Below are 27,077 nucleotides of genomic sequence, written 5' to 3'. Positions count from 1 at the left end.
CAGAGCTGCTTGGTATGTGTTCCAGCAGACTGTGCTGACAAAAAGAATGACATCTAAACATAGGCTAACTTATTCTTGCATTGTCTATGTCCAGTGTGCCCCATCCTGCCTAAGCCTTTCTTCCCTACGTCGGTAGCTCAATCCACGGCTACTTGGTTTAACTCTTCTCAGTGTTTTGTCAGGCTAAGTGAGCAGAAAATAAAACCTGTATGTTGATGTCAGTAGTGCCAGGATTTCCCTGTTTAGACAACATTTAAGGCATTAAATGTAATAATATTTATTATCTTCTGTAAAGCTGGAAGACAATCATCTCAATATATTCTGTGAGCTTCTGGAATTAAACAGTGACAAAATGGCACAGTGGTTGTGCCACCGAAAGATTATCACTACTTCAGAGACTGTAATAAAGCCAATGACAAAACCTCAGGCTCTTAATGCAAGGGATGCTTTGGCAAAGAAGATCTACTCTCATTTGTTTGACTATATTGTGGAAAGAATTAACCAAGCTTTGCAGTTCTCTGGCAAACAACATACTTTTATTGGTGTTCTGGATATTTATGGGTAAGAATGTTTCTAGAAACAATTTTATTAAACCAGTTAAGTTTCTATAAAGTCACTGTCCTTCTATAACTTAAACATAATTCATTTTCTATGGGGTGTGGGCACTTCCTAATTTGTGCTGCTGATGAATCCAAAGTGTTTCATTAACTAAAAGGTTGCAGTCATGTGAGTTCTTTTGCACCCACAGTCGTAGGTGTGTTCAGCAAATATAAATATCAGCATCTCACACGAGTGAGGTTTGAATTTAAGTTTTGATTGAATTCTTTTAGATGTAACTCTGGATATTTTTTTTTTTTTAGCTCTGTCAACCTCAGTAATGTTATCTTCTAAGGAAGCCTTGAAATCCCTTAACAGCCTTTATTAGGATTACGGCCATTTCATTTCCATAGTACTATCAGAGTAGCTCCAAGCTCTTACTAGATTATTACAATCTGTATTTAAATGTGAAGGCCTTTTGTTTTCAATACACTCGCATCACCTTTTTATTTTTTTGACTTTTCAGCTTTGAAACATTTGATGTGAACAGTTTTGAACAATTCTGCATCAATTATGCCAATGAAAAACTACAGCAGCAGTTTAACCTGGTACATTCATTTATTTTTATAGTCCTATTTTTGTTTTCTTTTGTATTATCATTTTATTCTTCTTTGTCTTCTTTTGCTTCAGTTTTGAGGTTATCAATTGCAGTTACTATTGAAATTTGTATTTGAATAATGGCTATTTCTGGTTAACAACTATCCAGTAACAAGGGGGGAAAAAAAAGGTATTTTATGTATTGTTTCCTGAATTCTAACCTTACGTTTTCATACTTTTCATATATCTAGCATGTCTTTAAACTTGAACAAGAGGAATATATGAAGGAAGATATCCCGTGGACGTTAATAGACTTTTATGACAACCAGCCCGTCATTGACCTTATTGAAGCTAAAATGGGAATTTTAGAGCTTTTGGATGAAGAGTGCTTGGTAATGTGAAACTAATTGCATTTATGAGCTCATATAAAAAGGAACATGAATGTTTGTCCTCTGTTCAGTGATTTGAGTTGTACGCTAGGAATCTACGAGTAGGTTCTTACCTAGAAGCTGACTCAAGAGCTCAGTTTCTTCACCATGTGGTCAGTGGGGCACTAGAACAGCTAAAGCTGAAATGCATTGGGATCCCATTGCTTGGAAAACTCTTTGGACTGAACCTTGTAAAGGTATCTCCCTTCTCATTTTTACAGTTGCCCCACGGAACAGATGAAAACTGGCTTCAAAAGCTATATAATAATTTTGTCAACAAAAATGCACTCTTTGAAAAGCCGAGGATGTCAAACACGTCTTTCATCATTCAACACTTTGCTGATAAGGTAAATTGTAAAGAGACCGGCTTTATTGCACCCTCCTTCTAGCAGTATCTTGTGCAGAAAAGGAACAAACTGGCAGGGAAAGTATTAACCACACCTCTTTGAAACTGCTGGGTAATCTTCCTTCATTGCTTATTGCTATTTACTGGTAATGCCAACATATTCATTTGCTGTTGGTGTTAATGGTTTCATGCCTTTGCACAGGTAGAGTATAAATGTGAAGGATTTCTGGAAAAAAACAGGGATACGGTATACGAAGTCTTGATGGAAATCTTGAAAGAGAGCAAGGTTTGTATTCAATCAGTCATGATTAATTTGCTGTATATCTGAAGTCAGTGGAATTAATTCATACCTGATTTTAAAAGATCTGTTCTAAGGAAAGGATATATGTTCTTCATAGGGTGGAATCAGTAAGTTTACATCTTTGTTTTTAATGCATGTTCCTCAGATGTGTATATTAAACATCAAAATCACAATTGTTTGCTGGTTACGTTAGCGTGAGTTTTTAATATCTTCCCTTTGATAGCATTTTGGAGTCCTTGAAACTGAACGGTTCAATTAATTGCAGGGTTTTGTTTCCATGGTCTCTATATGGATTGGATAGGTGGCTTAGCTTTAACAGCTGCCTTCAATTATTTGTCAGAAGGGATTAAGGAAATTCCAGGGCAGGGAGAGCTTCATCTATCTTATGTGGGCTTGTCTCTTCCCACCTGCTTGCAGGCCCTGCTCCTCTGGTGTCGTAGATTTACTACTTCTTAGTAAATTAACTTAATCTGACTAAAACCCATATTCTTAATTTAAATTAAATAGTGTGCAAACAAAAGCTTCTGTGTGTTTAATTCTAAGTTTCTGCCCATGTCTGCTTATACTGAAATGGCCTTTGCAGGCACACTTTGCAGCTATTAAGTTCTGTCTGTGAAGTACATAAGCGCTCCATAGCAGGTTTAGGACCGTAGCAGGTGTTTCTTTGTGGCTTAATGTGATTCTTTAATGCACTTTTAGTTTCGTCTGTGTGCAGACTTTTTTCAAGACAGTCCGGTGTCCGTTTCGCCTTTCAGTTCAACCATAAGCATCAAATCTGCAAGACCTGTCCTCAAGTCACCTAACAAGCAGCTCCGGATGACAGTTGGCAGTAAGGTACTGTGGACAGTGCTGCTCTGTGACGCTCCTACTTTCAGGGTAGTCTGAGACTATGGTACTGTATTCTGCTATTCATTGGGAAGCATCTGATTTTGAGTACAAAAGTCAGTGACAATGCAGCGATTCTCTGAGTATAAGTTTAATTTCAAAGTAGGAGACAATTGGGTGCCATAGGACATGAAGTTTCTCGTGTTTGATATTGGAAACCCTTAGAAAATCTCTCAGTGCCCATCTGAAACCTAACGAAGAATCGAAGACCTTAATATTAGACTTCTCACTTAGCTGTAAACATCTCAGCAGCGAAACTGTTGTCTGATATTTTCTAGTTCCGGAGTTCTTTGTCTCTACTCATGGAGACGCTTAACGCAACCACCCCTCACTACGTGCGGTGCATAAAGCCAAATGATGAAAAGCAGCCTTTTGAGTAAGTGTGGTACTTGTTCAGCTTTTGTACTGTCTTTAAAATAGAAAGAGTGCTTCTGTGTTTCACATTAGCTACCTGTTGTTGAACCGAATCATAGAATCATCAAGGTAGGAAAAGACCCACAGGATCACCCAGTCCAACCTATCAGCAGTAGTTCTCACTAAACCATGTTCCTCAACACAATGTCCAAACAGCTTCACATTGAGAATGTATTTTGCCTTTCAAGAGAGCCAAAGTAAAAAGGATGTATTCTTACAAAAACAGAATAATTCAGTAATAATTACTGATATCTTACAAAGAATTTAATATGCTGTGTATTTTCATAATGTTTGAGGTGAAAATACAGTATTCTGAGTGCTTAGGTTTGCTCTTGGCTGGTGTGGCATGGATTAGTACCCAATCAGATTTGGGGAGCAGCAGCTACTGCAGTTTTTTAGTTTCCTTTTTGCCCATGAAAGTATTTATAAATCAGAAAAGGTATGAGCAGCACTGAACACAGCTTTGGCTTTTTCATGCACATTTATTTTACTTCAATGTTATAATACAGCCTTGCATGCTCGATAGTTGTGTTTGCATAACTCCTGTGTTCATTCAACCTGATAACCACCTACCGTAAGTGGGAGCTGACCTTGCTGCAGCTGTTGGTTTCAGTGGGCAAACACATAGCAGCTCTCTGGTTTCAGGTATACAGCTTTTAGTTGGAATGTAACATGCTGACAAGTGAAATAAATGCCTGTGTATACTCCACATTTCTGAGCAGGAAGGAAGAGGCAAAGTTGATGTGTTTCTAAATTCATTTGTAGTAGGATTGGCTCATTTGCATGGAATTGGACTAAATTTCTCTGTGAAAAATATCTTACATGTGTCACAGTTTTGTTGCCTCTGATTGTTTTGTGTAATAGCGATAAAATGGAAAACAGTTTGGATAATATAGAAATATGTCTGAATTAGGGTAGAAATGCATGGGAAGCACAATATCACCATGAGTCACATAAATTGCTTTGATAGTAATGGATTGACTCTAGCACAGTGCTTTGTGCACTGTGGTCCAGGGTTGGAAGGGCTCTTCCCACACCTTTTGTTGGCAATCTTGAACCGAGATATCCTTACACCAATCTCATCTCATTTATAATTGGTGTGCTGAAGAGTACCCAGGGAGGGTTACTTCCCAGCAGTCTGCTGAGGAAATTTATTTCTGTGTATGTTCTGCTCATTGGCATGATCCTTTGCCTCCTGGTGATATCAACAGACATGTTTAATAGAGAAAGGAAAAGGACTTGTCGTAAGATGGAAATAAAGACATTCTTCCTCTTTTTTGAGGAGGAAAACCTAAATACTCCATCTTACACCCCAAGAAAACCAGACAGATAAGATACCATACAAAATATAGGGAGCCCTTTGTCCTATGAGCAGAAATAGAAATCCAGTTAGTAGAATTATTATAGTGTGCCACGCTTAGCACAAATATAAAGCATAACTCTGCGGTTTTTTTTAGGTTTGACTCAAAAAGGGTGGCACAGCAACTGCGAGCATGTGGTGTTTTGGAAACCATTCGAATCAGTGCACAGAGCTATCCGTCCAGGTAGGGGTTGATAGCAGATCTCCTTATTAAGAAGAAAAAATGTATTTCATCTTCAAAGGAATTGCATTTTCTAACTTTTAATTTTTCAGATGGACTTACATTGAGTTTTTCAGCCGCTACAGCATCCTTATGACACAGCAGGAGCTCTCATTCAGTGATAAGAAACAGATCTGCAAGATTGTTTTGCAGCGGCTAATCCAGGTTGGTGTGTGTGCACTGATCCCATATGTGTCACATAACATCTGTTATTAATAAAAGGGCCATTTTCTCAAGGGTAGTGTCCTACTCCTTAAGTAGGAAAGATAACATATTTCCCTTATTGCTATCTTTCCTGATTTAGTTTGTCAAACATAGGCTTGTAAGTCAGTGACCTTCTGTTGTGATGCTGAGTCACGATGTGTTCATAAATAGCTGGTTTAACCTCTCTGTGCTCAGTGTGCTCACGTGTCAGAGAGACCGAGTTTAAAAGTTATTTCTTCTGTGAATTTTTGCTCTCACAGTTCACTGATTCAAGACTAAATGTGCACTATAGGATAGTGTTGAGCTCAAGGAACTGCGTTCAGTTGGATGACTTTGCTTTCAAGGGCTTGGTGATAAATCCAGATCTGTTGTGTTGTTTCTTCCAGGATCCCAACCAGTATCAGTCTGGGAGAACGAAAATTTTCTTCAGGGCAGGACAAGTTGCTTACTTAGAGAAACTGCGATCGGACAAACTGAGACACGCGTGCATCGTGATCCAAACGAGCGTTCGGGGCTGGCTGCAGCGCAGGAGATTCCTGTGCATGAAGCAAGCAGCCATTACCATCCAGCAGTACTTCCGTGGGCAGCGGGCCGTGAGGTGCTTTTGGCTGATAAGTTTGCTTGCTGTTCAGGCACTCCTGAAGGGGTCTGGAAGGTCAAACGCAGTGAAAGTGCCCGGCATGGATTTGGAAGTGTAGTTTTTGTGTAGAAATAATCCAAATTATGGGGTTTTTTAGTTTGTTTTTGTTTTTTCCCCTCTTGATTGTAATTATGAACTTGAAAATGTTCATGTTGTTTGGCTGGTTTGAAGGAAGCACTATGGCAAACTCCAGGAGTCTCTCAGATTCCTGAGAAGGCCTTTTTCTATCCAGCCAAGAAACTGTAGCAGTAGTTTGCAGAGCAGCCAGAGGAAAAATGTGGCTGTATCTGGGCTTTGGAAGTGTTCAGAAAGACAGCGTGAGAATAATGGCTAGTGAGGAAAGAAAGAAAAGGCTGTGGGTTGCTCCCCCTCTTTGGCACAGCTTTGCTTTTGTTATTCTAGACTAGTTCCACTAGTTTTCATAAGTAAGATTAATGCCTCTGTACTTCACTAAAAGGAAATAGCCCTACGCAGTGTTCATTGTCAGCCAAACTATTTTCGCGTGTGTGATTTGTCTGACTGAGGGAATGAGCATAAAACATCTCGTTTGACCTAACTAAACATTTCTGTCTTTTGAATTAAGGCAAGCCATAACTGCACAAGCTCTGAAGCAAACATGGGCAGCTATAATTATTCAGAAATACTGCCGAGGTTACCTCGTCCGTAAGCTTTGCCAGCTCATCCATGTGGCTGCTGTAACAATCCAAGCTTACACCAGAGGATTTCTAGCAAGAAAGAAATACCGGAAGGTACAGTACAAATGGGATTTCAGTAACTTGAAACAGCGGTTACTCTGTAAGAGAGATGGAGACAAAGGCAGCAATCCCTGTTACTTTGCCTTGCATGTGTTATTCTTCTATCTTCTACTTATTTCTGTGTGTATATTGTAACAGTATTGACACGCTCAGATCTAAATCTCCTGGCTGTCAGACTGTCTGATTTATACTCGATGCAGATTGTATAGTGTGATTATTTAGTGCGGTTATTCAGACCATATGCATACCTGAACATCTTAGTATTTTTGTACTTCTGAGAGCATAACAATGTGCGTAGATTCACAGGATGCTTTAACTGATGTTGGTTGAGCCACTGATCATTACTGATGGATGTTAATGCTTTCTTCCAAAGATGCTTGAAGAACACAAGGCTGTGATCCTTCAGAAATACGCCCGGGCATGGCTTGCCAGGCGCAGATTTCAGAACATTCGGCGGTTTGTCCTGAACATCCAGCTTTCATACAGAGTTCAGCGACTGCAGAAGAAGATAGAAGAACAGGTGAGCGTCATCAGTCACTTTGTGATTTAACTATCCAATGTAGGAAAAATCTGCTGGGATTTCCTCATGTTTTTGCGGCGTATGCTGCTGAGATTTTGTGTTAGCTGTGCTGATGAGTAGAGTTAACCTATAAGGTTTCACAACAAATGTCCAATCTCCGCATGAGATTACTTGTATTAGAATAAAGTGTGTTACATACTGCTTTGGTTCAACATAACTTTGGGGAATTCTGTCTGAAGTTTCTTTCATAGCTTACTTGTGAGGTCTATACCAGTTACCTTTAGGTTGGTAGCTTTAATCTGCCCGATGGAAACAATCCGTGATGGAAATAATCACGATGAACATGGAATGGTGAGTGGAAACAGATCAGGTGCTTCCTTTGTAGCTGAGCAGAAGTGAAGCACTGATTATATTGCTCACATGCTTGAAATTGGTTCTCATGGCCCCTGAGGAATTCTACACAGAAAGCACAGTTTGATTGAACTGTAATGCTGTACTTCTGGGTTTATTTTTTTCCCCAGTAATTTTTGAGCGGCATATGTACAGACACAATGCTATTGAACAGTCTCAGTGCTGCATTCCCTGGTTTTATTTTAACCTGTCTTCCTCACTGTAGAGCAAGGAAAATCACGGCTTGCTGGAGCGATTGACTAACCTGGCTTCAACTCGTGTGAATGACTTGGATACGATTCAGAAACTTGAATTGGAGCTTGAAAGGTTAGCTGCTCAAAAGAGAACTTATGAGGAGAAAGGGAAAAAGTACAAAGAGGACAGTGAACAGGTAAATTTTCCTACCTTCATGGTGCTTGTGTTTTAGTTAAGTTTTTGATTTGCTGGATTTATCAAATGCGTGATTGTAAGAGTTACCGTGTAAATAACTTCACAGGGGGTGATGTAGAAGGAGGGAGTCTTGTTGTAAATGTAAGACCTTGTGACCTATTTCTTCCTCCTTTCTTAAGTTCTGTGTTCTGCTTGCTTTTTGTGTATACAGAAAATACTGAAACTGGAGATCCAGAATAAAGAGTTACGAGAGCAGAAGGAGACTTTAGAAGTAAAGCTGCAAGAGAAAACAGAGGAAATGAAAGGTACAATAATTAAAATTGGTTTCAGAGAAATGAGGGAAGGTCGTACAGACAGGTTTTTGGCAATTTAAAATGAGTTTTGGCCTAATAAAAACAGTGTTAGTGTTTAATTCACAGTAAATTGGAAGTTGTAAGGACTTCCTTTAATTAGCTGTTTTTTAGGAAGCCAGCTTCATGGGATACGAGCAGTGTGTGAAGTCAGGTGTACTTTAGAGCAATCGCATTTTGGTGCTTCGGAAGCGTTGTGTTCTGTAGCATTACTTACTAAGTTTATTGGGGTAGTTCCTGACATTTTAGACAGTTTCACCTTAAGGATTGCCATTAAAATGGAAGCTTCTCATTGTGGTAATGCTTTCTTAAGAAATGCACGTCACTGCATGAGGTTCTTTGAAATATCACCAATGTTTTTTGACAGAGAAAATGGATGACCTCACGAAACAACTTTTTGATGACGTACGAAAAGAAGAAAGTCAGAGAATGTATGGAAGCAGAATTTCATTTGTTTCAGGCAACATTTTGGTGTTTTTTGTCCTTTTGCTCTGCTTTTCTTTTTCCTGCTGTCATTATGATCGCGTCATTTATGAGTCTGTCAGCATTCATGAGCAGTGATGCTCATTCTGACATACTTTATGTACCACTGTAGATGAATGCATGCATTGTGGGTCAGTCACATGCAGAAAAACATATTGAAGGCTTGGGATTCTTCTTGCTTTATTTGTGTCTTTGAGAATTGATACATTTTCAATATTCAGTCAGGGTTAGAAAAGCAGTTGACGACCATATTAGATTCAGCTTGAAGGAAAGGCAGTGTTTTGGATTAAAGGGATAGAGGAGAAAGCGTTTCTTCCCTCTGGAATATTATTTGTAGTGTGAAAAGTCACGTTGTTTAGCTCTGTATGTTTGATGCTTTGCAGTATGCCACTCTCAGATCAGATGTATGTTTGACTCTTTACAAGACAGAGAACCTTAGGTACCAACTAAATCCCATCCTCAGAAATCTGAAGAGCGTAATAAATCACTGTCACTGAGGATTGGAAGCTGTGTGGTACTTCAGCTTGGTCTGATTTCAGTTTGACTTCAAACTTTTTTGTTAGTTTCTCTGCGTTTCTTACTTGCTCTATTACGTTAGATGCCAGTCCATTCCAGCAGGGGTCAGTAGAAAATACAGGGCTTTCTGCTGTGTCTTCCTTTCAGTGCTTAACATGGGCATAAATGTAGCAGGAAGCTGCTCAAGTAGGCAGACTCTCAAGGAGTTAAAGAATTAGCCTTTAAGTGGAGCTTTCATCTGTCTTGAATTCAGCCCCAAATTCTGAATAGAGAATAGGGAAATCCAGGGATGTTTGTATCCCATTTTGTAGATTGGTTCTGATGCGTAGTGTTTTCAAGCAGCCATGGTTCATATAAGTTTCCTTTGCTGAGATGCATCCTTCAAGTTAAAAGAAAAACAAAGCCCGCTCTTTTTCTTCCAAATGCCTCATTGTCTCATTTAGGATACTTGAGAAAAATTTCCAGAGTCAGAAACAAGACTATGAAAAGGAAATTGCATCGCTCAAGGGAGAAATAAAGGTTCTCAGAGAAGAGAAAACGCAGCTACAGCAACAAATACAGCAAGAGATCACCATTCAGGATGACCTGAAAATAGAAGTAGGACAACTTACAAAACAAGCACAGGTAAAGCTTGACTCGCTTCATTTCGGAGTCTTTCCTGCATAAAGTAGGTGATGGAGATTTCTATTTATAGATTCTTTTCTTTTTTTTTCCTCCTTAGTTGTGAAGAAATTGTAGCTAACAAGTCATATTTGATCCAGCACTATATTCCAACCTTTTCATGTAGTACTCAATATAAGTTCTTGTTCACATATGAATTTCAAGGATACAACTGATAGTGCCTGAATGTTTATACGTTCAAATGTGTGGCCCTTTCTTTTTCCTTCTTTTTCCCCAAAGGCATTAATTTCTTAAGTTTGTTTTTCATAACTATAGTTTATAATCTGACTGTGAAAATACTGTTTTTGTGTAGTCGCATTTTTTTCCTATGAGTCACATCCATGACACAAACACATGATTTTTCACTGCATCAAAGTACTGTTCAGCTCTAATGCCTAAAAAATCAGACACTTTAAAGACTTTAAAAGTCCTCTGGCTCATGATTTTGTTGATATTAATAATTTCCTTTATGATATAACTGGTACTTAGCCCTTCTGTTGCACTTTCTGTTGCATTCTGTAATTTCTGCCTGATTCAGAAAATACCTGAGCTGCAAAAGGAAATTGAGCTGCTGCAGACACAAAAATTGGATGTTGAAAAACAGGCCCAGTCACAGAAGAGGGAGATGAGGGGTAAGTAAGTTAAATGCTGGATAATTCTGAGAGTCTGCCAGGCACAGTGTGAATGGAATGCTTTAAATTGTTGGGTTTTTTAGAAATACTGTCTAGCTTTGACAAAAATGCAGGTGTCTTTCCATCCTGTTGTGAATTCATTCTATTCAGAGCTTTGTTTGCAAGGTGCAAAACAAAAACCAAGCAAGGTTTTTGTGAATCAATTGCTGAATGCCGGGATCTGTGGTGTCCTTTTTAAGAATCACTGATTTCAAATACTGTTTTGTGTTTAAAAATCAATGCTAGTGGTCTGGGCTTCATGTGGAACTTAGTATCTAATAATGTCTCAGAGACATAGGAAGAATACATGATCTGGCCTTCATTCAGCCTGTCTTTAGCCTCAGATCTCATCAGCAACTTGCTGAGTTGGGATCCCTTTGGTAAAGGACACCTAATCTGAGCTATGCTGTTGTGCACTTCGTGTAATACTGAGAATGTATCTTACATAGCAAACCGGGATCATTTAGTGCAGTAAGCCAGCACTAAGTGATAAATCATCTGTATAACTGTTGTCTGGGTTTGAAACAGAAAGAAATATCTTGGCAGTGAAAGTGTGATATGTTTAAAAAAACAAAACATAACAAAAAAACAACAACAAAGGTGAATATACAAATAAACCAGCTATATTGGTGGTGTACCTAAATAGTGCTCCTTCTGTGTTCAAAAGTACAGCCGTGTGCCCTCATTGTGCTCTGCTGGTAAATAAGCACTGAGTAACAGGGAAGAATCTTACAGATTCAGGAAGAGGTTGGTTTGATTTTTATAATGATATGTAATTTGAATTGTGAGGAGAAAGTTATTGAGATCATAACATGTGTATTTTTTGTTCCTCAGAAAAGATGTCAGAAGTTACAAAACAGCTTCTTGAAAGCTATGATTTTGAAGATGTAAGAAGCAGGTAATTTACCGAGTTCTCCTTAAAAACAGCAACAAAAACTAAGGAATTTTGTTCACCTGCCTGCTATTGACACTGCCTTGTGTTCTAGGCTGTCTACAGAGGATTTGGAACACTTAAATGAAGATGGAGAATTGTGGTTTGCTTACGAAGGCTTGAAAAAAGCTACAAGGTTAGTCAGTGTCTATGTTTTTTGTATCTCCAGGCTGTGATCTAGAAGATAAACAGAACAATCAATGAGTAACTTGATAGTGTGATACTGAACCTCTTCCTAACAAACATTACCTTCTATGATTGTCTCAGTTGCTTAACTAAATCAATGAGATAAGTATGTATGTGTCAGTCTGGGAAACGTTTCCTTAAAGACAGTATGCATGACTTCCATCTCCTTTAATGCCTCTGTGATGTAATGGAATATCTGCGTGTCGAACACAGAACTATTTTCATCTGCATTAAACTTGGCCTATTGCACTGACATCATATTACAGCTGCAATTTTTCATCTTTCCTGTTGTTTTTAAAAGAGTATTGGAAAGTCACTTCCAGTCTCAAAAGGAAAACTATGAAAAGGAGATCGAAGGTTTGAACTTGAAAGTTGAACATCTTAGCCAAGATATTAATCATCTACAAAAACTATTTCGAGAGGAAAATGACATAAATGACGGCATTCGACTTGAAGTTAGCAGGCTAACATCAGAAAACATGGTAAGATGTAGTCAAGAAAAGCATGTTTCAGTTACTTTGCAGTACAATCCAAAACTGTTTGTGTTACAAAGTCCTCATAAACTTGGTATCGTGTCTTCACTTTACAAGGCTCAAACAGATGTGGCCATCTGAGGTTGCACATCCACACCAACTTTTTCCTGTATAACGTCTTTTCAGCTATAAGAACTAAAGTAAGAGAAGAAGAAACAGATTTAGGTCTGCTCTTCTCCCTTTGTGGTCAAAGGATAGAAATCAGCATCTTTTGGTCTGAAGTCTCTCTTTTCTCTCAGGTTGAAGCGTTCTGTGATTCGATTGCCAGTGAAAGCAGCTGCCTGGGGGGTGTCAGTGGAGATAGATTTGTGTTGTGTAGCGGTGCTCTCCACTAGAGGGCAGCTGACCATATAAAGTTGCTAATAAATTGCAGACAAGGCTTAAAAGTCAAAATGATTATTAGTGCTGCGTAAAACCTGACTCAAGGAATTGCTGTTATTCCAGAAGATCATACATAGCACAGTATTTTCCTGTGAAGTGAAGTATAGCTGTAGAAATATTTTCAGAACAAAATTACTGAAATTGGAAACATAAGGAAAAGTAGCTTGTGATGTTATCTTTAAAGGATGATTTTATAACCTACTGATTTCCACCACCCCCACCCACCAAGTTAATTGAGCTAGGAATGTTAAATGTGTGATTTTCTTTCCTGCAGTTGAAGGTCTTCTGACCTCATAGATACTATTGGAGGTGTTTCAAACTGAATGTGCTGAGATACACCAATGTCCTTTTTATTTTTCCTCTGGAAGGTGATCCCAGATCTTAAACAGCAAGTTTCTGAGCTTGAAAATCAAAAGTTAGACCTCGAGAACCGTCTTCAAGAGCAGACTGCAAAGCTGAAAGGTAAAGTACCATTGCAAAGTGCCACTGTGTCCCCGGTCTTACAGTTAAGAATTGTGATTGAGTTATGAATTCCATAGACATAAATGTATAAAAACTGAAGCAGCTGTACTTCTTTGCCTATTTACTTGCTTTCTTGCCAGTAAGAAGTGGAGAATAGCTCTAGTTGTGAAGAAAAATATGTGTAAATGTCTGCAATGTTTTGTTGTTTTGGACTTTTTGTAGTCATTCAGTTCTATGGTTTGGGTGTCTACAAGTGTGTTCAGTAGGGCTGTGCTAAGAAGATGTGTAATGGATTATGCAGTTTGTTTGCAGTCACAAAAAGAAACGATGTACTGGAATTTAAGTTGTAGTCCATGAATTTCAAGGGGTGAAAAATTCAGAGTCAGAAGGAAAACTTCCTGCTAATTTGCTTGTTTCAGAGTTCTTCTCAGAAATATACAGAATACAGAGCAGTAAGACAGTGCGGTCTTGTTTCTCTTTTCTTTTGCTAAAGAGATGTCTAATCGGCTGCATCGTGAGCCAGAAGGGGACAGAACACTACGACGGTAAATAGGTTCTTTCTTCTCTCTCCTCTCCTCCTTAACATAAGAAGTGCCACAAGCTGGGAGTAACAAACTCACAGCTGAAGTTCCACATCCAACATATGATTCATCCTGTAGCACTGAATACAGCTAACAGATAACAGGTAAGGGTGCTATGACTGTGCTTTAACAGAAGAAGAGTAAAAGACAACGCTTCCTGTTTATTTCTAGAACAAATGAGGTCCAGAATGGAACAGACATAAAAGAAGAAGAGAGACTGAATGTCATAAACCAAGAAATGGAGGGGCTTAGCAATGGTTTGAAGCATGATGAAATCCAGGCTGAAGTAAAAAGCAAGATGAAGCAAGAAACAACTCGGCTTACTGTGGAAAACATGGTGAGGAAATGAAATCCTCCTTAAGAAACTGCACCTGAAATATAGGATTAAAAGAAAGAAATTATGGTATGGGTATGGATATGATATTTATGATATGGGTGGGATGTTTTCTCAGTGTGTTGGGTGAGGAAAAAGTACAAGGGTTTCATGTTCCTTCTACCTAGTGTAAAACATGTTGTAATGCCCTTTTTGTGGCACTCGCATGTAGCTCTAGAAGGGATTTCTTTATTTCCATTGCTCTGAACTCACCACTTTTGATTATTATAGGACCTTGAAGAAGAACTAGACATGAAAGATAGAATAATAAAGAAACTGGAGGATCAGATCAAAACTCTTACCAAGACTATTGAAAAAGGTAAGGCAAGATGTTGTTGTATCATCTTTTCTCATACCTCTGAATGTTCAGTGAAAGTAGTTTTTCAAATGCAAAACCAAGTAGGCTTTGTTGAATAGGTTAGAGATACAAAACCTCAGGAAAAAATGCCAGACTAGTAACAGAAATTTTATAACAACCTCTTTTTTTCCAGCTAAATAATGGGCATACGTGGCGCCTAGACTGTATGATAAAAGTTTAATTCAGAAGTATCAGGTTCTGTCAGCAAAAGTTAGTGCACACCCTCACACAGGCTGTCTCTCAGCCAACAGGATGTTAGCTTTGCATATGACTATGTTGTCCCATTGGCGTTCAGGTGGCAGATGGTTACTGATAGGAAGTAGATTGTACAAAGTTCTTATGCAGCAAGTTCATTACTAAGAATACGCTTCAGAAGGATGCAGAAGTGACTAAGGTAGAGGTGTGTCACTGCTGTTTGTTTGCCTTATTAAGGTAATTCCATTGAATTCATTGAGACTTCATGTAAGTAATGGGAATGTTCTTTAACTCAGCTTTTGGAACTTAAGAACATTCATGTTCTTAAGGACACTGTACTCTTATAGAGGAACTGCTTTTTTTCCAATAGTTTGTTCTAACACATGAATGGCAACTTAGTAATTTACCTGCAATTAATACTGCTTTGTATTTGACAGGCAGTGATGTTCATGTGTCAACTTTGGACAAAGAGTACATTGGAATGATGGAGTACAAAAGAGAGGATGAAGAAAGGATTGTTCAAAATCTGATCCTCGGTATTTTAGTAACATTTGGAACTTCATTGGTCATCGGTGATATTTGGCGCAGAACACAGCACTGCAACAAAAACTACAAGATACCATATTTCATTTTTGATCAAAGATGGCTTTATCTCACTCTCTTCCCACCAATATAACTTGGAGATGCTCTTTTCCTGCTGCCAATCATTTCAAATCCAAAGTGATTTATCTCTGACTCTACATAATTCTGACTCTAATGTTTTCCTTACTCTTTGTTGACTTGTAAAGCTGTAAGTCTCAGGAGCACTCTTGGAACTTCAGTTTACTTTCTTCCAGGCACCTACAAAGACTGTAAGTCATTGGATATCTGTCCATGTGCAGTGTCTTAATCTTATCTGTCCTTTCCATATCATTTCATTCACTGATGAGAACTGTACTTTCACGTTCCTCTTGTGAGGGAATTTTGCCCTTCCTCTAAGTCACTTCACAATGCCAGCCTTACTGCCAGACCAGCCTTTTGCATTAGCTTGCTGTTAGTGGGAGCTCGACAGTTTCTCCATGCACATCAGTACTTTTACAACTACTACTTGGAAATAACTTTACTACAGTTAGCTAAATACAGACCAGTGTTGGGGGTTATCCTATCTCTCATAGCCTATGTTACAGCCCAGAATTTGTTGTAATGCTCTCCTTATTTTCTGGATTAATTAATGCTTCCATATGAGCCAAGCATTACTTATACAAGTTTTCAGCAGGGAGTAATTTGTCACTGTAACAATTATCAAGTGTCCCATTGCTGAAGAAATGAACTTAAAGGTGCTTGTCTTTTTCAGAATGATGCATTAAAGCTCTGTATTTTTATATAATGAACCTGATGACTCTCCTTTATGCAGATTTAAAGCCACGTGGAGTTGTAGTCAATACAATTCCTGGCCTTCCAGCTCACATCCTATTCATGTGTGTGAGGTATGCAGACTATCTGAATGATGCTGACATGCTGAAATCTTTCATAAATGTAACCATTGATGGTATAAAACAAGTTGTTAAGGTAGGAATTACATTTGGCTGTACTTTAATTTTTATTTTTCATGTAAAGTTTATAAGATGCATGCATAGTACCTGGGAAATGCTGATACTTGCATCTGCTAGTATTTCTATAACAAATAATTAGTGACAATCTTTTTGGTGTTATTAGAAGTATCCCTACGAAGCCTATGGGTAAGGTTCTCCTGTGCTGAACATGCTAACATCTTTATCCAAATTAAGATATGTGAATGCTTTGTTGTGTATTTGTGATACGTAGTTCAGTTTCATTTCTGTATGAACATTGTTCACTCTTTGGCAGGAAGGCCTCCAATACACCACAGTGCTGCAGGTAGAAATGTGTAACACAGGTTCAGACTGATGTATTTAGCCCATCCCTTGCATAGACTTAAACAATGTTTAATGGGTAAAAGAGGGGGTCTTTACTATATGTTCACTAGCCTGAAAAAATACCAGAGTGATTTATATAGCTGGCACGTTACAGGTGCTATGTGTTCCTTCTTCTGTAGGTAGGCATTGTTATTACTAATTCTGTGGTCTTTAGCTAGATCTACTGGTCTTTAGCTTCAGTTTTGAAATGCAATTAACTTCATGAGACAATGCCATAAGAAGATTGCTTTATCCTTTTCAGGAAAATTCAGAAGATTTCGAGATGTTGTCTTTTTGGCTTTCCAATACGTACTATTTCCTTAACTGTTTGAAGCAATACAGTGGGGAAGAGGTAGGAGTGATCTCATCAAATAATTTCATTGCTTTACCTTTGTCAGATTTCAATAAGTAAAATGGACAGAGGTAGTCAATAGATAATTGTTTGCCAGCTCACCACTGTTCCTTTAGGATGTGTATTGCTTTGCAGTGGTGACATGTCATACACGTACAAGAAGGCAGTATAGAACTAACTGATAAAGTGAAATCAGAAGATGAAAGTGCTGAGGTCAGTTGAAGACACGAAGTGATAACTGTTAAGTAGTTTGAATTCTTGTATGTGAGTTTAATGTGAGCTGGATGTGCTTGTTTAAGTGAGTTTCATCCTGAAATCCAGCATTCTTTTAAACTGCAAACTCTTACTCTATGATATCTTATTGATGTGTTTTATTAACTGATATAGGCTGAATCAAATTCGGTGTGTAAGAATACACTCTTCAAATTCTATTTGCTTTAATCCTGAAGTTATAGCAGTGGTGCACAGTCAAGACAGCAGTACTCCCCCTCGTGGTTCTATTGATAACATGTAATGCACAGTGAAAACATGATTTAAATGCAATAACAGTCTTTTGTAATTTAACACTAACAAGAGGGAAAACTCTGAATCCAGCATGTTGAGTATTAATTTCTTTTTGAAATGAGTGTTTTAGACTGGATCCTAACTTATGTAAAGTCTTTATTTTTGAAAGCAGAATTCTCCTGATGAGAAGTCCAAAACTGAGAACCCTTTGCAGCAACATAATAGATAGTGAACGTATACATATTTTTAATTAAATAGTTTACATTTTCTGCTTAAGTAATCTAGGAATTGCTCCCAAATCCACTGAAATATGTGCAAGGCTTTCTTTTGGCTTTAGTAATCTTTTGGAACAGGGTAAGCTTAAACATTAACTGGAAAATGAGTAGAGGAAGCCCAGGACTAGAAACACCCATTGAAATTATTGGATGCTTTGACTCACTCTGTGACTGGCCAGAGACCGAGTGTGCTACTCTAATATATACATTAGTATATAATACCAGTTTACAAGTATAATGCTCATGTGATTTCTAATATTTGTGTTTACAATGTAACTGTAGGAATTTATGAAGCACAACACCCCTCGTCAGAATAATAACTGTCTGAAGCATTTTGATCTCTCGGAGTACAGACAAGTTCTCAGTGATTTGGCCATTCAGATCTATCACCAGTTCATTCTTGTGATGGAGAACAACATTCAGCACATGATCGGTAAGACAGCAGAAGTTCAATCGAAGACAAATGTAGCTGATGAAGAACTTGTGTAAAGCTTATACATGGTGGCAAAAGATGGAACAGGCTCATTCCTCCTGTTGATTTACACGGGTACCTGTATGCATGTTTCTGTGTGTTTAAATGTGTGTGTTATATTCCTGAATGGCTTTTTCCTCTCTGCGCTTTCCTCACGTGGGGTAATACTTTGAAACAGACCAAAGTTCTACAAAAATGGAAGTTATTAAAAAAAAAATAAATAAATGTGTGCTTCAGAAGCGCTGGTAGGTATTTAATTTATATAGTATTATTTACATTTTAAAATATCCTGAAATTATGTTTTGTTCAAGAATTAAGTTAATAATGGGAAGGAGCTATAGGAGTGACTCCTATCTTACAGTTACTTTCTGTTGTTGTTCAGTACCAGGTATGCTGGAATATGAAAGTCTCCAGGGAATTTCTGGCTTGAAACCTACAGGGTTCCGTAAACGTTCCTCTAGTATAGACGACACAGATACCTACACAATGACATCTATCCTGCAGCAACTCAGCTATTTTTATAGCACGATGTGCCAGAATGGCCTGGACTCTGAGCTTCTCAAGCAGGCGGTGAAGCAACTTTTCTTTCTCATTGGAGCGGTCACCCTCAATAGTCTGTTCCTCCGCAAGGACATGTGCTCTTGTAGGAAAGGAATGCAGATAAGGTGAGGCCAGGAAGCTTTCAGCAAGTAGTTGCTTGAGGATGAATTTTTAACATTTTTCTGTAACTTAGTCCTGTGTCTCTTTGTCACTGGATCTTCTGTGTCCATTCTGTTGGAAGTAGCCAACAGTCTTTCACTCTTTTGGGAAAAAATAGATCTTTGCCTTATCAGCTGAGCTTTCTGTGATTAGCACACTGCAGACTGTACTGTCCATGGAAGCACTCACTAATGGAGAAAACATCAGCAGAGAGCTCAAAGTCAGTCCTGTTTTTAGCATTCTTCCTATGCTTGTTGGCTCATGATGATGTCTAGTATTCTCAGTAGAGTAAGCAGGTATAGAATCCCCCATGTGGCAGACAGATGAAAGCAGACTTACATTGTTTATGCTCTATCATGAGAAAAGAAAGCCCTGATACAGAGCCATGTGAGGGTTCAGGTCAGACATCATCCATCTTATAATCACCCAGAGCATACGTTCCAAACAGTTCGTGCAAAATACACAGTTTTTCTCCATTAGACTAAGATCAGTCCAATTTTGAGCCATTTCAAAATGTGACTAGAAAAAAGCTTCTTAACCTTTATATCAGCCCGATTAGCAATGTGTAAAGATTATTCTAATCTCCTGTATTAACTTAGTTGTAAATTAATATTTTTAACATATACAGTGCTACAATGTAGTTACCAGAGCTAACAGAGACTGATATTTTTCTGATCTTCTGTAACAGCTAAACTAGTAACTTGCTTTCTGTTGGGCAACCTTTAAGAAATAAAGTGAATAAATAAAAAAGGATGAAAGAGATTTATATTAATATATATAATTATTATTAATAATAATATATTAATAAAATTTTATATATAGTTATTGTTATGTATATTGTATAATTTTATATATTATAATATAATATATTATATATTATGTAATACAAGATATTAAGCTTAAAAACTAGCAGGCTTTTGTTTGATACTTATGATGTACAGATGTGGTTGTTTTTATTATTTGAACTCTATGAATATGAACACTGCATTAGAGGAACATTACTTCTTTAGAAGACTTCAGTGTAGTTTGTTTGACAAGAGGGAACCTGACATTTCTGTTGTCTGTTCGTGGCGTAACCTAGATGTAATATCAGCTATTTGGAAGAATGGCTTAAGGACAAGAATCTTCAAAGCAGCAATGCCAAAGAAACTTTAGAGCCTCTGTCTCAAGCAGCCTGGCTCCTTCAGGTCAAAAAGATCACTGATGATGATGCCAAAGAAATATGTGAACACTGCACATCGCTTTCCACTGTGCAGGTAATGAACCATTTGTTTTATTCTGGCACCAGCCTGCCCAATGTAATTTGCTGCAAAGAGCTATTGGCCTTTCCTTTGATAAAAACAGCATTCATCAGCTTTCTGCATCACCACTTCTTATATTTGATTTTTAACTCCTTATTTCCAACTGCTTTAACTACTTCTGTGGTGAATACCTGTCTGCCTTGTCCTATCTCACTTCTTTATTCCACAATGATTATTTCTTTTCACTTTGTCAGAGGCATTTTTGTTGTTTCCTTTTATCAGTTCCACATCTTCCTGATCCCGCTGACAGCTTTGGAAATCAGTCATAGCAGTGATCATATATGCAAGAAATAATTAGGTTCTGGGTCGAAATTTTCACTTGATTGCAAAATTTCTTACTGAAAGTTCAATTAAATACCAAGAAAGGTGGCATTTTAATGCTTTCTTCACTTTTTGTAACATACTTAAGTTGTGTATTGTAATTTGAGCAGATAGTTAAGATCCTCAACTCATACACTCCGATAGATGATTTTGAGAAAAGAGTGACTCCATCATTTGTTCGCAAAGTCCAGGTAAGAGCAACACCTCTTCTCTTTGATATTAAGGTCACTTCATCCACACTATGTTTGTAGCTACGTATTTATACTTGGCCTTTGTGTCAGGTGATGACTACACTGCTCAGCTTTTCATTGGGAACTGATTGAGTGCAGTCTCCTTAAAATTACATGGAGGCAAGATTTGCAATGAGAAAAAAAAAAAACCAATGGTTTTGATTTAATTGGATTATGTTATTTTCTTACCATTTCTGCTATAATTTCAGGCTATGCTAAACAATCGTGAGGATGGACCGCAGCTGATGCTTGATACCAAATACCACTTTCAAGTGATGTTTCCTTTCACACCTTCTCCACACGCTTTAGAAATGATACAAGTCCCCAGCAGCTTCAAACTTGGCTTCCTCACAAGGGTTTAGAAAAACCAGTGCTTTGGTATTTACTCTGAGACTTAATAAGGACAAATAGACTTCCATGCTTCCTTTCTCCAGTTGGAGGATGGTATGTTAGCTTGCCATGAATTAAGCCATTAAAAACTTGTTCTGGAGTCAAGACTTAAAAAATAAGAATCATTTCAGCTTGTGACTTCCTTCTCTGTTTTTTTACTGTTGTTCGTTCTTCTTTACAGTCCTATAATAATGACATCAGCAGGACATAATTCCACACAGTTTCTTAGCCCAGACTGATGAGGAAAGAATTTATCTGACAACTTTGCACTGGTTCTCTGTCAGTAACATTAAAGCACTAGTCACAGGGAAAGGTTATGCTGCGGTTAATATAATTACTGTACAGTTTTCCTTGACTTGCTTTCTGTACCAACAGATTTTCCAAGATTATTCCATTGTCTTGCTGTACTGGATTTGTCTAAGACAATTGCTGTAATAAACTCATGCTATCTTTGTAGGAATGCTGGCTTGGCTCACTCAGGCTGGCTGTGTGCATTATAGTTTAGGCACAGCAGACAGCTCTTCAGCCTGGGGAGCAATTTGGACACTTCTTTTCTAGGCAGATTTTAGCTGTGTTCTCTGCAACGATGTCTGGATTTTTGTTTTGATTATCAGAGCAGAAAAGTCCGATATAAAATTCCTGTTGTGATCCAAACTACAAGCTTATTTCTTAGAATAATTAGGAGTCCTGTTCTAGGTCTATCTCTAATGCAGTGTCTTTAGGAACATACACTGAGTATGCACTCATATACAGATCTTTCTCCCATTTTTTTTTTGCTCGTTTCCCTCCCCTATTTCAGATGCTGAGTAGGAGCTGCTATGGTCTGAAATTACTGATAAACCAATCCTAATTCCTTGCATTTTTAACTTGCAGGATCCTTAGAAACAGAAGTGGTCTCCTTTTTGTTTCGTTCAAACTTTATTTCTGTAGGCAGAACACAAAGAATAACAATTTCTTTAATACTAGATCCTGTCAGAACAACTGGAGAACCAGCTTTCACCTTGCTGCAGTGATGGCTGTCATTAGAAATTCTTCAGAGCATGCTGCTAGTTTTCTGGCTAGGCTATTATGGAAATACGGTACCAAAGCTTAGAAATATTGAAGGGATTCTAATGAACTTAGTTAATTTGAATGTTGCAGGAAGAGAAATTTGATTTTTGTATTACATAGCATTTAAAATTTGTAAATACAGAGAAGAATATTTTTGTTATATTTGTTCTTGATATTTGCAATGAACAGTGTCATATTCATAGTGATTACTATGGAGGTGCATGAAGAATATATGGAGGAACATCCTTTGTTTTGTTCAGCAGCTGTAAAAGTTGTACAAAACTTAGATTTGTGGGCAGGCTGGTATTCCTATCTGTTAAATAAAGCAGCTTTTAAATCAATCTGTAGTGTTCTGAGTGATGCAAATATCTTCAGTGAAGAATTATTAACAATTTACTTGGAATTATGGGAACATGAATGGATACTGCCTTGTATTGTACCACCAGTGTTTATTTATTGCTCCAGTTTCCTTGCTGCAACATTGTGTTTCTTCCTATCAGAATGGTTTGCTGATGCTGGTGAATTTCTGTACCAGTCTCAATGAAAGCAGGTTTAGTTGCTGTGGTTTGCATATAGTCTTTTTTACACTTACTGGAGCTGTGTGTCACCTGGCATGGTAGGAGTTAAAGCACAGTGCGCTCCTGCATCAACATTGCAGGGTGTCTGAAGGTATGTAGGTAAGTATGACAAAAATTGTTAAGGGAGGAAAGTTGTTCTGACAATTTGATAAGTGAGTTTGAGAGGAAACTTGCTGTGTTTTTGATGTTCATGTCTGCAGCCAATATGTAGGTACAAAGTTGTGCTTTTGGCTTTCCTTCTTGGAAGGAGTAGTATTAGTGAAGGGCAGATACATGGAAGAGGCGTTTCTGAGGATATCTTCCCTAGAATGATATTGAAGAAGAAAGTTCTTGCATTCAGATGGAAGTGTACAGGATGATGGTCCTTCTGCAGTGGGAAAGTGCTGAAAGCACTTATGGAAATGTATTTAGGCATGTGACTGCTGTGCTTCCTGGCAACCGAACTGAGCAGTGCAGGTGATCCCTTTCCATCCTGTGTTTCCATAATATTTGGGTAAAGAAAAATTAGGCTGGGTTAGCAGATGTGACCTTCAACACTTCTCAAGTTTTGCAGCAGTTCTCACAACTTTCCCCCTAAGTTTTTTTTACAAGTCCAAGAAAGCAACAATTATTAATCTTGTTGATTTTCAAGTTATTGTGTTAAAATGGGTGAACAGTAGACATATATCCAAGGAAGAACAAGCATGGACGCCACTCAGGGTTTTTGACTTAGAATTGTCTTTAAGAATATGATGTAAATTCAACATCTATTAGAATATCAATTTGGAAAGCTAGAAAGCACAGCAGCCAGTCATGTCCCCAGTATGTTTAAACATCTGAAAGATATCAACAAATGGCTGCAGTGTGGAATGGACAGACATTATCTATGTTGCTTAATAGTTTATATTCTGACAGAAGGCAATTGAAATAAAGTCTCTCAACTATAACTGTCAGTATATAACTGACCTAAGGTGACACAACTGGAGAGGCTGAGCCTTAAATACCCTGTAAGTAGCCTTAATAGGGAAGGGAGGTTGTCCATCTGCGTGGCAGTTGCACACAGCTTCTTTGCTCGTCTTGAGAATCTCCAGGTTCTTGCTGTTGGAAAAGGTAGGCGATTTGGGGTATTCATCAACCAGATTCATTGTAGCATATCTGTTAATGTTTTTTATACTTCTAATTTAACTTTTAAAAAGCCTGTAATCCAGATTTAAGAATGTAGCACAGTTGAACCCTGCTGTTGTAGACACTTCAACTCTATTAGGAAAAACTACTACAGGGAAGGTCCCTGAAAGGGTAGCAACTTGGGGACTTGGGCTCACTGTTTGCAGAAGAATGGATTAAAAGCTTCAGGGCATATTTGTTGTTTTTTATCCAATGGGATAATAACCCCTGGTTGCATATAGCTGGTTGGAAGCTCTGTGTGGATTTGAGATTAATGTGATGTAGTTTGTGTCAGGGCAGATTTCTTCATGCATACTTTGGGATGAAGTTACACAACTCCTGGAGATAACAGACAAACTTCTGATGACTTGACAGGATTTCTGAGTTCGTCATCTCCTGTTTCCAGCACTGAAATACGTCAGGATAAGTAGCTGAATGGAGACAACTGCACAGAATAAATTGTTATTATGTTTTTATGTACATCCAGCCAAACACATTCTGAAATCTGCGTAGTTCATTCCATTTACTTTGCTTCCCTTTTTAATGGCTTCTTTTCTTAACCATAAACTCATTATCTGTGCTTTTGGCTAAATACTGATAAATTATCTACATAGTTTTAAAAGCTTTCATTTAAAAACTAGGAAATACTACATTTTTCTCATGGAAAGTGTAAGGAGGAGATTGACACTATGGTATTGTTTGTTTTTCTGACTCGAGGAGTTTCTAATTCTCCTTTGATGATCGTGCTCTGATCACAGTGATGCCTGGCTTGAGAACAAAAACGGGGTTCATAATGACCCAGCCTACATTGTGCCAGACCATCACTTTCTGCTCAAGCAGAACATTGTGTGAAATGTATGGCTGCCAACTGAATCCGAGCTCATATATCAGCTTTAAAAATAATACGTAATATTGACTATTTAATAATACAGTGGGGGAAAAAAAACAAAAACACAAATATTGATCAGATTTCTCATAAATCCAGCTGCTGGGTATTTCTAGTCACCGTCTAATGGCATTAGTTACATGAAAGCTAAGGATCTGCATGTCATGCATGTCATTAATCAGTGCGCAGTCAGTGCTCATTATAGCAGAATACATATTTTGCTTTTTCTTTCTAAAATTCTCATCTGTAGATCATGTGACTGCCTTGCACGCAGTGACTGTTCATTAAGCTCAAAAGATTAGTCAGAGAGATTATCCAGCCTCCAACTATCTATATGCTGTCTAAGCTGCATCAGCTACTGGAGCAGCGGCAGGAAGCTTTGTACTGCACTGGAGCAAACTCTTTCTTTCTTCTCTCTTACAGCTCTCTCGCACCGCAGCGATGTGTGACCAGACCTTTTTAGCGATTGTATTTGGTCCGTGTGACAAGTGCTCCAAAGAGAAGCCCCTTCGGGCTGTTTACATCAAATCAGAGCAGCTCAGCTACTGCTCACTATGTGTGGAAATGGTATGTTATTGATTATATCATCTGGAATGTGGAAAGACTGCAAAAAGTAGAGGTTGGATGTATTAATAGTCCATTGTGTTGGATTTTTCTGGACAGAAGCAAGCATTGCTAGGCCTGAAGGTTGGCCACTTCTAATTCAAGTCGACACCTCTGCAAACACTTGATGTTATTCCATAAGCCTGAAACAGATGTGACCCTTGGTTCAAGGATATGTTTTTTGATTCTTGATTGGAAGGTGGCCATGAGATTCTTTTCCCTAGGGCACTGCATTCCTTAGCTATGCACGTGTTATGTGCCTGTCCAAACAGGGCTCTGAGGTATATGTGTGTGAGTCTGCTTAGCCTATGATCTTGAGTGTCTCCCTTAAACAACACATTAAAAAGATAAAACTTTTGCAACAAGCTGACTCAGCAGAGACTGGCAGATTGGGGTCAGTCGAACTGTTGCAGCTCTCCTCAGACACAGAACTGGAGTGCTCTGTGCATGGCCCACTCCAGGCTGAAACCTTGTTGTCTGGCATGCTACCTGCAGTACTCGGGTGTGGAGTCTGAGGGAGTTGTAGGCAGCTGCAATGAGGATACAGCGAGGAAAGGCTGCATAACAGGGGTGGCTCTTCTGTGTGTGTACCACCACAGAAGGTCCTGCCAGAAAACCTGTTTATTCTCTTCTAATGCCTTTGAAGCTGCTGCTTTGCTCAGGTCTTTCTTGGCCAGCAGCCTATAAATAGCGATTTATCTGGTACATTTTTTCATGACTTGGTTAGTTCACACTGTCATAGCAGGAAACTGGCTGGTTGCTATGTACAGTTACTGTAACTTTCTCCTTATCATTTGCAATGTGGAAGTTAGACTGTTACCACCAGAAACAGCTGCTAAGTGGAAACAGACTGAGACTTCAGGAGGAATTGCCTCCATCCCTAACAGCCTGTTAGGCACTGTATTAGCACTGCAGTACGATCCCAGCATTTCTTGTAGATCTGGATTTAGCTTTCTTCTACATATTTATTTTATATATATAAAAAACAACCACAAAAAAACAAAAAACAAAAGCAGCTCTTTGCACCAATAGTGAAATACATACAGCTTGGAAGCAGCATCCTTTTTTCAGACTGGTTTTTCAGAGCTGTGGGTGTCCTTTGGTGTATGTCACAGTGCACAGTGTGTCCTTGCCAGGCAGGTGTTTGTGCATGGGTGTGCATAATGTGTTGTGCAACTGGACAGACCTTTTGTAGCTTCTCATTTGCACTGCTGGTGGTCAGTACAAAGTGACAGCAAAAAAGAAATCAAATACCAGCCATTACTGCACCATCAATGGAAAATGACATTACAAAGCCCAGTTGCTGCTTTTCCACGTTGTCCACATGCCATACCTTCCATACAGGATGTTTTCACAGCATTTTGGCCTGTGCTGATGTGTTCTGAAACTTGCCTGAAATCAGAACACAAACTAGGAGGACCTATATTTTATCTACTGCTGCAGGCTGAGCTGCTATGTCAGATTAAATGTGGTCAGCTCTAATATTGTGGTAAGAAGTTGTATACAACTAAAAAAAAAAAAAAAAAGAAAAAAGGTATATCACCTTCAGTACGGTTAGATTTTCTGAAAAGGGTGGAGTGAAAATATTTGATTGCTTCTTAAATGGTAACATTTTTTCTTTGGAATGGTAGAATGTTATCCACTAAAATGACCCAAACCTGCTTTATTTGAAACTCCCAAATGGCCTTACTCT

At 38.3% G+C, this 27,077-nt stretch overlaps 1 protein-coding gene across 10 annotated transcripts in view; it reads left to right on the top strand.

Moving 5' to 3' along the window:
* The window catches only part of MYO5C (myosin VC), a 32,246-nt gene extending 6,952 nt beyond the window's left edge, over positions 1-25,294 (top strand). For 2 of the 10 annotated variants that reach the window (XR_004308583.2, XR_014934389.1), the window contains 31 exons: positions 296-561; positions 1,064-1,145; positions 1,386-1,526; positions 1,784-1,909; positions 2,111-2,194; positions 2,909-3,043; positions 3,373-3,470; positions 4,966-5,052; positions 5,142-5,253; positions 5,679-5,890; positions 6,516-6,681; positions 7,061-7,207; positions 7,824-7,988; positions 8,199-8,292; positions 8,705-8,768; positions 9,780-9,960; positions 10,535-10,628; positions 11,502-11,565; positions 11,654-11,734; positions 12,086-12,266; positions 13,067-13,160; positions 13,654-13,705; positions 13,913-14,078; positions 14,346-14,433; positions 15,105-15,203; positions 16,061-16,215; positions 16,843-16,932; positions 17,994-18,144; positions 18,566-18,848; positions 19,964-20,695; positions 20,944-21,061. Coding sequence is in view for 4 of the 10 variants with exons in the window: in XM_015872838.3 (XP_015728324.2) it covers positions 296-561; positions 1,064-1,145; positions 1,386-1,526; positions 1,784-1,909; positions 2,111-2,194; positions 2,909-3,043; positions 3,373-3,470; positions 4,966-5,052; positions 5,142-5,253; positions 5,679-5,890; positions 6,516-6,681; positions 7,061-7,207; positions 7,824-7,988; positions 8,199-8,292; positions 8,705-8,768; positions 9,780-9,960; positions 10,535-10,628; positions 11,502-11,565; positions 11,654-11,734; positions 12,086-12,266; positions 13,067-13,160; positions 13,654-13,705; positions 13,913-14,078; positions 14,346-14,433; positions 15,105-15,203; positions 16,061-16,215; positions 16,843-16,932; positions 17,994-18,144; positions 18,566-18,848; positions 19,964-20,138; positions 20,615-20,695; positions 20,944-21,096 (4,167 nt within the window). In the remaining 6 variants the exon portion in view is untranslated. Of the gene's footprint in view, positions 1-295; positions 562-1,063; positions 1,146-1,385; positions 1,527-1,783; positions 1,910-2,110; positions 2,195-2,908; positions 3,044-3,372; positions 3,471-4,965; positions 5,053-5,141; positions 5,254-5,678; positions 5,891-6,515; positions 6,682-7,060; positions 7,208-7,823; positions 7,989-8,198; positions 8,293-8,704; positions 8,769-9,779; positions 9,961-10,534; positions 10,629-11,501; positions 11,566-11,653; positions 11,735-12,085; positions 12,267-12,972; positions 13,161-13,653; positions 13,706-13,912; positions 14,079-14,345; positions 14,434-15,104; positions 15,204-16,060; positions 16,216-16,842; positions 16,933-17,993; positions 18,145-18,565; positions 18,849-19,963; positions 20,696-20,943; positions 22,516-25,204 lie in introns of those variants that run through there. The other 8 variants (XR_014934388.1, XM_015872838.3, XM_085515549.1 and 5 more) reach the window with 8 other exon arrangements.
* Positions 25,295-27,077: the final 1,783 nt, after the last annotated feature.

This window comes from Coturnix japonica, chromosome 14 (assembly GCF_054131305.1).
Source record: "Coturnix japonica strain WE chromosome 14, WE-NBRP24, whole genome shotgun sequence".
NCBI lineage: Eukaryota > Metazoa > Chordata > Aves > Galliformes > Phasianidae > Coturnix > Coturnix japonica.
Note: the sequence above shows the minus strand (reverse complement) of the source record. Positions and strands in the feature narration are given on the sequence as shown.